At 27.7% G+C, this 10464-nt stretch overlaps 1 protein-coding gene across 4 annotated transcripts in view; it reads left to right on the top strand.

Annotated features, from left to right (window-relative positions):
* The window catches only part of LOC106685844 (short neuropeptide F), a 273766-nt gene that overhangs the window by 192636 nt on the left and 70666 nt on the right, over positions 1-10464 (top strand). For all 4 annotated transcript variants that reach the window (XM_067049106.1, XM_024364219.2, XM_014428798.3 and 1 more), the window contains one exon: positions 2671-2759. In XM_067049106.1, the coding sequence (XP_066905207.1) occupies positions 2672-2759 (88 nt within the window). In that variant the 5' untranslated portion in view covers position 2671. The remainder of the gene's footprint in view (positions 1-2670; positions 2760-10464) is intronic.

Genomic DNA, 10464 nt, shown 5'->3' with positions numbered 1-10464 from the left:
ATTTAAGAGTAGTTCTCTATAGTAAGAGATATTTAACTTAAGTGATTTATTGTTCCAAGGAGTAAAAGTAAGAATGAACTGTCAATTATTATAATATTTCCAAAATCATTTCTCTGATTCGATATTTATGATTAAATTTATTTTCAAACCATTACAAAATATTAAAATTATCAAATAATTTTATAATTTATATTGTTTATTAGCATATAAGTCCAATTAACTAACAACCAGTTACAGATCTTAACGGATACTTTCGGATAAGTTTTGAAAAATATGCTCATTTATTTTTTTTTATTACCATTTTCACATTTGTGACTTCAAACTTCTTCATTTTCGTTCATTACTTGAAAATCAGGTATCGATTTATTGTATATAAAAGAAGATAAAATTAACTATAATAAAGAATCTGATGATTTTTTTGTTTCATTGGATAATTTTCCATATAAGTTGTCCAGTCAACAGGAACCAGAATTAGGTACGATAGTAAAAAAAAAAAAGAGACAAACATAAGGAATTCACTATTGCTTAATTTGACACTAATTGATGTCTGATAAAAATGTCTAGGTTTCTACAAAACGTTCCAGTTAGAAGTACCGTAGAATTTTAAGCAAGAATTCTATGACTTTTATGACTTTAAATTCCAAGATTCTATGATTCATTCTATGAATTGATTTAGGAATACCTATACAAATAATCAACCACTAGTTCTATTTGCTTCAATAATTTTTTTTTTAAATTCAACTGTAATCCAACAGATTAAATATTATTTATTCATAAAGTAATAATATTTTTAGTCATTCTTGAAAGAAAAACTGTACCCAACACAGTGAAATTAGCCCTTTGAAATTTTTAAAAGTATATTTAAATTAATAAACTTAATTTAAAATATTACAATTTTCCTCTAAATTTTGTATTGGATTTTCGAAAGTGGGTTTAGAGGATCAGAAATTATCTCTTGCATATGATTGATTTTTATATTCAAATAAAATTAAACTCCCTTAAGATTGTAAATATTTTATCATATATTTACTGAGATAATTATATTTTTACATACGTTAATAAATAACTATAATATGTAATACTTATCGATACTTACTTTCGGTAATTCAAAATCAATAAACAAATGGAATTAAAATTATTACAAAATAGTATAGGTTTTGTTAACGCAATCGCAATGTTAAGCTGGATAGCTATTATTTCAATTATACATCAGTCAAATCATAATGATAAATTTATGAAGGTTAATATTTTAATTTATCATTAATAATGATCTTATTTTATTTTGATAAACAAACTGATTATTTTAATAGATTTTACTAATGTTCTCCGTTCTGATATGATTTTTTTTTTATCTTATTATTTTAATAATCTTAAAACCTTTTTGTGATTAGGTTACAAAAACTATGATTCTAAAAAGCCACCTAACTTCAAAATTAATCCCACAGGTAAAGTTTAATTACCATCGACGAGATAATTTTAAGATTTAGGAGCCTTGTTCTCTGTTATCTCCTATCAGTTTCTAAGCTGCGGTCTAGGGTTCTCGATAAAGAGCTTAAGAACAGTCGAAGTAAGCAGACCTACTTAGCTCTGTTCTCTTAATACCCTTAAACCAACTCAAGTATTGCTGTGGTTTTTGGATTCTGGGTAGAGATTCCAAGTATAGATTAGGAACTGATATTAAATCAAAACTTTTACCATAAAAAAATTAGAAAAAAATATAATAAAACTTATTTTAAAAACTTTTCATAGCCGGATATGGCATGAAAACAATATTTAAACACGAAACTCGAACATAAAACTAGTAGGACATAAAGTCGTGGCCATAAATAGAGGAATCAATGCAACTTATACAATAAAATAATTTTATGTCTTTTTGAGTTAACAAATAATTTATGTCTTTAGTGATTGTTTAGAAACCTTTGATCAATCTCACACTGTTAAAGTCACGACGTCTTTTTTTAGTAAGTTACCTATTAAAATATTAATTTAATTTGCAACATAATAATTTTAACATATAATTTGAAAACGATTTATTATTGGAATAAATTATTTATTATTTATAAATTATAAATTATCAATTAAATGCTAAAGGTGTTTGTTTTATTCTAAATTAAAAGAGAACAAATTACCTTCGATTACTATTATGCTAATTAGGATGTTGGTTTACGAATTTGAACTTTTAAATCGGCTTCTGGTCACATAACTTCGTTTCATAATTTTAAATTCAAACCGTTACGGATAAAGAAAAATATCTTTGAATAAATTTTTATAGTAGGCGATTTTATAACATGAATTTATTATATTGATATCTTAATAAAAACATGACAGCTCGTTCAGAACCTAATGAAATAAAAATTTTTTATTTTACTAAAAAAAAAAAAAAGAAATCTCATGACAGTCGAGTACAATCCTCTATATATTTTCCCCTTTTATTTTACTTTCAAATAACAATTTTCATGTTATTTGAGAAATTGTTATAATTCATTCGCACTTTTTGATATATGAATTTTTTCGAAAATATTTGTTCAGTGTAAACATTTTCAATGAACATTCTCTATTCTCTTAGCATAATTAATTGTTTTCAATCCAATTTCTATACCATTATAAATGAGTGTGTATGTCTATTTTTTTATAATTAATTACTAATAATAATGTTTATGAATGTTTCAGGATGAAATTCGCACTTCCAGTAATGGGTTTCTTCGTCATGGTGCTGCTCCCAGCCATATCTTCAGCCCCCGCCTCACCCGACTACGAAAGTAAGTTATTAATATAATAGATACAGAATTTTGTATGGTCTTACTTAATTAGACAATCCATCCGCTAATCAACACAGACTAAATTATATTACCAATACAGCTATATATTTATAATAATTGATCTGATCATCTGTTTTTTATTAATATTTACCTGTTTTGGTCAACATTTATCTGATTGATTTTTTTAATTTTTTTTTTTTAATTTACTTTATACAATTAATATACCAAAGTGGAAAACTGATTGTTAGTTTAATATTAATTAATATATTACTGGTTTGTCTAAAATATTTAAGAATTACTGGAGATAATGTTAATGCAACTTATTAAATACTTTAAAAAAAAATAAAAAGTGAATTGCCCAATTGAATATTCAGGTCAAATCCAAATCCAATATCAGAGGCTTATAATGATCAGACTATAAAATGTTCAATATCTTTGAAAGCCACTTAGCTTCGATAGTGTCATCTTAAACTAGCATCTTCAATGCTCTCTTTAAGATCATATATGATGTTTTATATAAAATAATATGTTGAAATATATATATTTAAACATATTCATGATTTAAGACTTTATTCTTGTTCAATAAAAGACAATAATAATATAGTAGTCCATGAATTTGTTTATCTACATTAAGTAAAATGGTTGGAAATGGCTATAGTTTTGTTTTCTTCTATGGGTGATGCAGTATAACATATGCTATTGATTATAGTAAGACAGTGGTTGGTGGTCAATTAAGGTACCAAAATAGTAGGAAAAAAATATTTATTGTTAACCAAGGTTTCGTCCTACTTTGCAGGGGTTCATCAGGGCTGTCTGATTGAAACAAGGATGACAAGTCAACTGAGCTGGTCCTCTATCTTCTTTCAATAAAAATAATATGTGCTATTTATAATCAAACGTTTATTACTATTATAATCACTTATAATCATTCTTTAAATGATAAAGACCAAAATAAGTTTAACGTCAGATTCAAAACAGAACAAAAAGGATTAAAAAAAACAAAGTAGAAATGGGTAAGATGTCTTCTCTTGCAGCATATCTGGGTAGGATGACCTATTACGTTTCTATTTTTGTCTTTTTCAGATGCCTAATTTTGGTTATTTTCCTTCTTATGTCTAAGTTTGAAGCATACGTCCTCAAATTCGACAAGAGTTTCGTGTACCCACATTTTTCAAATCAGAGTCATAATTTCATAATAGTTTTCACAGCTTCTTCACAATTATTTGCTTCATTTTCCTTTTCTACGTCAAACGAGGCATCGCATTGTTGGTTCCTCTTCATCTAGAATATGCAAGCAATCCTATCTGATAGGCTTTCATTTTCTTACTGCTTCCAGTACTTATCACATTATTAATATTTTTCTCTTGTATCTTTTTTACGTTTATTTTTTCTTGTTTAACTCTTCTCTTATTTTTTTAAAAATATTTTTTCTTCTTGCTTGTCTTTTTTTGTTGCAATATGGTCGTTGGAAATAAAAAGCCTACCAACTTTCTTGCATCGTTTACGATTTACTAGTAGTTTTTTAGGAATAGAAGATATATTTTTGAGAATTTAAGCTGTCAAATTATCGTTTGCATTGCTATTTCAGTGGATGTTCTTAGTTCTTATTCATTTTCGATATTTTACTGATTCAGTACCTTTATAAGTACATATAAGGCCATCTTAAACTGCCGCCATATTGAGATGTAATATAGGGAGAGACATGGAAAAGGCAATAAACACACAAACAGTTATCACAAAAGAGAGTTGTAAGAAGTTAAATTAATGTCTTATAAAATATTTGCGGGGGTACAAGTAGCCGCGGGGTAAGACCTATGGCTACTAACTCTAAGGACTCGAGTTCGAATTTGGCTGGGCAGAAAATTGTTTTCTGTTACACTGTAGCTGTGAGTCAACTCTTGTGGGTTCTGGAGCCCTCCTGGGGTCCACCCAGCCCCCTTAATTGGGTAAAAATCTAGTGGTTGAGCGTGATTCTGACCAAGTCACCTCCTTACACAACCGTTGGTCTAGTAACTGTACTCCCTTACAAAGTACTGAACTCCTGACCCTTCATGGGTTGTAGCAGTACAGATTTAATTTAATTTATTATAAAATATTTGCACTACTATACTAAATCAAAGCTTATATACCAACTTTTTATATATTTTTTGCTGAGCATTTTTACAACGTTTCTGAGCGCTGCCTGAACTATACTTATTATAACGAATAAGTTGTTTCACGAAATATTTTTATTGGCTATCCCTAACGGATTTACCTTATACTTTATTGTTTAATAGTTATTTTTATCAAACAAATGGCAACACAGATAGTTTTTCGAGATGGTATACAACACCTACTTAGAGGAAAAATTGATAGTCTATTATTAACACTTCTAATTTGTTAAACATATTTTGATATAAAAATATAAAACCTTAATAATATGTATATAAAAATTTTATCCAATTAAGTCTCAAACGCTATTAATTAATACTTTAATTTAAGTGTCCAACGTTTCGGCCATCCTCAAAAACAATCTTAACGATGAATTCGCCCTCACATCCAACTGTTCAAATTTAAAACTTTTAAATTTAGTTTAATAGTGATAAATTTATAGTTGGATGTGAGAGTGAATTTATTGTTAACAGTCCTTTGAGATGGCAGAAACATTGGACATTTAAAGTATTTATAAAAAAGTGTTTGAGACTGCTGATACAATTTATTTTATTTAAACAATATAAAAAGTAAATAATCTTGCATTATATATCTTTATTTAGTTTACGTTGAGTTTCAATCACAAACATTAACTAAAATTTATTTATGTTTAGACATGAGTTTATTACACGTATTATAATTGTTCCTTTAATTTTTTTAACCCTCTATTTTCAGTATTATGTTAAAGTCATTCATCATTTGAACCTCATTCTCCATTAATAGTAACTTTCTGAGTATCCACATTCTAAATTTTCATTCTAGACGTCAATGAAGTTGTGTCTTCGGTGGAGTTCACATTGCATAAAGAGTAATTATTATGTTCAGAAGGTTATCTTTTTAAATTATACTAACAATTGATATATTTTTAAAAGTAATATTTCCTATAAATATTAATTATTTTTTAAATTAAATTTTTAATGTGTATTGTCATAAAAAATTTATAAAAATGAGGAAATTTCGAGATAAAACGGTTAATCCGTAATTATTTACTAGGTCTGTTATAACGTTATTGGTCGCGTGCGAGTTTTTCTCTTACACCTCAATGTATGTTTCTACAATGTTTCGCTGCATTAAACTGGGATAAAATAACATTAATAATTAACAGAATAATTTGTTGTAACAATTTATATTATATAATTTTGTGTAACAATTTATTTTATATTTTTATGAAATTGTTTACAAACTAATTTTCATGAATGAAAACAATAATAAAAAAGCCAAAAGAAAGTAATTTCAACAATTCTGTGGCGTTGTGAATTGTAAATAGCAATCGTTGGCACGAAATATAGTATAATGAGTAATTTTTCAACTTATTTTTTTAAAAATCTTTTTTATAAACAAATTACCCTCATTAACTTCACCTTTATTTCCTCATAAATCTCGCTTTCTCTGTTAACCAGAAATACTTAAATATTTCTGTCTTCTCAAACCCTTTCTCTTCTACTCTGGAAATCATTGTTATTTATGCAGCTAACATTATATTTCACCTAGACCTAACTTTTTACCAGCTAGTAATTCTTATCCCAACAGAGTATACTAATATTTGTATTATATACAGAGTATATTAGAAATGTATTGTTTAGACTTGGAATACTTGTTTACAAGTATTATTGTTGGATTGTTGTTTTCAAGTATTGTGTTCTATTTTATTTATAAGAAATAAATTCTTTCTTCTTGAAAAGACAATTGAATTGAAAGTGATTTGTAAATCAGTCACATCTAATTAGTTAAATTTATTTTGGAGGGGCTATAAATTTTAATTAACACCTCCCATAAATCTCAATGGAACTAAATACTGAGGTAGTCGTGATTCGAAGTTCAATTCCGATAGGACGCTGCATTGTGTTTCACAATATCGTAATTCTAACAAACTACCAATTCCTTTACCTCAAGCCCAATAAAGTCTGATACTGGAAAGCTCAATATTGAATTAACACTAGCAATAAAGTTATAGGCAATGAATATTTCACTGTACAAAGTTTTTCCTATGTTGAATGAAAAAAACCAGGGGTCTATTATTTACAAACATTATATTTTGCTGTATATACAATGATGCGATGCTAAATGCAAGCCCAATTTACTAATCATTTTAGGCTCTAATCAACACTAAAAGAAAATGGCACTTAGAAATAGTTAGAGTATAAAATAGGGCCCTGTTCTATAATGGAAGGGTGTAGTACTAGCCCATATAAATAAGTATACAAACCACAAAGTGCATGGAATAATACTTTTTTCATTATGGCAACTGCTGTTAATGATACTATAGGGGTTTAAAAAGTATTTTACAAGTCAGTACAAACTTGTACAACTACAAGTATTATTTTGTACCTTTAAATCGGTGCATTAATACAACATTGGCCCAACTGTTTTCTATGAATTTGCTATCTCATAGAAGTCAGACCCCTAGATCCTTACTTCTCGCATTTTTTTTTTCACTATATAGGCTTTAACCCTCAGACATTTCACCGATTTAAGAATAATAATAATCATATAGGGTTAGAATTTAATTTAGTAACTCTCTTTGATTAATTTGATTTGGTGTTTTGCTTATTTTATTAATTCAAACAATTATTTTGATTTAGAAGAGCATTAGTATTTCTGGTTAGATTTCAATCATGACATTTTGTGTTCTTCCAGCTAATTTCTAAATAAATAAATAAAACTAAATATTACTGCACAAAACTGGTTTTAGATGTAGTACTTAATTAGGAAGTGCTAATTAAGTTCTACATCTACTTAATTTTGCGTAAGTCGGTATTATGACTAGTGGGTCAAGTTTCCTCTCCAAACTATAGAGGCTGGATGAGTCCCCGAGCGTTTATTAACTACAGTCTGCCTGTCTAATGTGCATACTTTTACTTATGCAGGGATTTATGCTTAATCTATTCCTTTTTAATTCCTCAGACCATTCATTGGCAGTTACTTGCGAACGTTCAGGCCCATCTGCAAATATGGAACGTTGGACCAATGGTGACAGGTTCTAATATCCTACAGTAGGATTTATCATTTTACATATTTTCCATACCTGGTCCATCAAAATAACAGGAGAGGACTAAGAATGTTACCTTGCCTCACTCTCATGCAAAATCTAAAGTGGACAGGTGTTGTCCATTGAGAAGATCTTTTGGGTCTTTTTAGAAGAGCACGACATACGTTTCGTCCACTATCCGCCTTCTCTTCCATCATCCTTAGGGAGAACAAATATTTTGCGTAAGTCTGCCAGTACGAATAGCAGCCTATTCTTCCTCTATATTCTTCATGGTAAATAGGTTTATAATTTTCACAGATTATTTCACTTCTTTTCTTATAGATAGAGCTAATAATATTTTCTTTCACTCTTATTCAAAGAGAATAGCCATAATATTGTAAATTGTAGTATTTTTTTTTCTACCTTGTCTTTTTAGTTATAATAATGTCTGTAGCAGTTGTATGTTACGCTTGTCTGCAGAATATCTCTGTTCTACAAAACATTGTAAAAAAAAAATGTTCCATCAGAGAAGCTGTCAATATCTTAGAGTTGGTAGTTGAGGTGGGCTACCGTTAGGACCAGAGGCAAAATACTAGAACGGTATTCCACCATTTCGATATTTTACGTGTTTTGTTTTTGTCAGTGATATTACTAAATCGAGTTTTTTTTATGAAAACGAACTTTCGTTATAAATTATAATCGCAAGAGTTATTCAATTAAAATAGCTTTATACCAGTATGAAACCTTTAATGTTTGGTGCAGTTATGGATATTTACATACATTGTTTAGGGTTGCAATAAAAGCTTCAATTCGCTCTATAAAATGTACTGTAGTGTACTATGTAAGCTATAGGTAAAGATTAATGGTCTCAATTAATATCGATTGACCCTATCAATAATTGATCGTATCATACAAGCCAGTTCAGAGAGCCATGTAGTACAAAGCCTTACCAGCAATAAATAATTATATAAATCATTATATCAAGATATAATCAACCAGTTAGTTATTTGTTGACTAAACATTGGTATAACTTATTCGATAATTCATTGTTGATGTTATCTACTGGTTACAGTGTAATATTTATAGTATTGTTAATATAACATCATTTTTTCGATAAAAAGGTTTGTTTGTAGATTAAAATTTCTCCTTTAAATTTCTTATTCAACAGAGAGATTAAATCTTGGAAAACGCATATACGCTTAATTATAATGTTCTAAGGGTTTTTTTTTTTACCAGTTTGAGTGAGTCCAACATAAAATTTAAACTGCTAGGTTGTAATTGATTTAGAGAGTTTAAATTATAATATAATTTAATTTAAAACTAGTTTTTAGTGATTCTCACTGGAGAATAATATCAAATTTATAATTAATATATTTAAGTAATCTTTACTTCGGAATTGATCTTTATTAAGTCAGGCTTCATTTACAATATTTGTTTAAACATAGAACTGAAACTCAATTGATCTTTATATCTTGATTACTGAAATGAATATCAGTTTAAAAAAATGATAATCTGCGTATGACAGGCGATAAAATATTCAAAATATATTCATGATGTTTATATTTATATTTTAAAAATAAAGGTAAAACATCGATATAATTCGTTTTGTAGTACCAAAGTCCTACCATTTCCAGATCCTGTGGAACACAGTTAGAAAACTGTAGGGTCTGTTCCTGACAAAGACAGTTTAACCATCCAGTCACTGGCTTAGCATCAGGACATGAACTTGAGGGTAAATTGTAGATCTCCCAGATAACAGAGAAAATTCTACTTGACACTTATCTGATTATTCCTTCAAGTATTTTGTTTTTCACAGTACTATATTTTTAGTTTAAATTAAATATAAGCCAATTCCTTTTTTTTTCTTATTTTTGTGGATTATAAACGTTATTCAAAGAGAAAACAAATTGGCCACTTATTTATCACTTTTAAATATGAAATAGTTAAAATATAACCGTATTAAACTATTAATAGTTGAAATAGTCAGTTCTAGTTATTTCTATTAATCGGATACCATTATGCGTTATTTTATAATTAAAGTTTATATATGATTTATATTAAAAAATATATTCCAAAAAAGTTTATAAATAACATTAAATAGTTTAATTACGATTTAGGTTGTTTTAATCGCACCCGGACTATCTTCCTTTTATTAAAATTCATTCCAGTTAAATTGTCATAATTACATTTTGGGAAATATATTTACAGATATATATATAATATTTTTTATTATAAACTAGCTGGCCGGCTGCTAGCAATGCTTCTCTATTGCTAGATTTCAGTATGTACTTTATATTTATTGAATGAATGCAATTGGCAATTTATTATTAATTTAGTTAAAACTAGACATTCAAGTACATATTATAATTTTTATATCTTTACAACAAATTCTATAACATTATTTTTAAAAAATAATAAGCAGCGCGTTCAATATACCGTATCCTTGTTAATAATTGTCCGATATTAATTATTTTTCTTTTCTTTTTTAATTTTATCTCCTCATTCAAATAATTAATATAAATTTTAAAATCTTGGTTAAGAGTAATA

This window comes from Halyomorpha halys, unplaced genomic scaffold (assembly GCF_000696795.3).
Source record: "Halyomorpha halys isolate HHAL.00 unplaced genomic scaffold, Hhal_1.1 Scaffold748.1, whole genome shotgun sequence".
Classification (NCBI taxonomy): Eukaryota; Metazoa; Arthropoda; class Insecta; order Hemiptera; family Pentatomidae; genus Halyomorpha; species Halyomorpha halys.
This window is presented reverse-complemented; position numbering and strand designations above follow the sequence as displayed.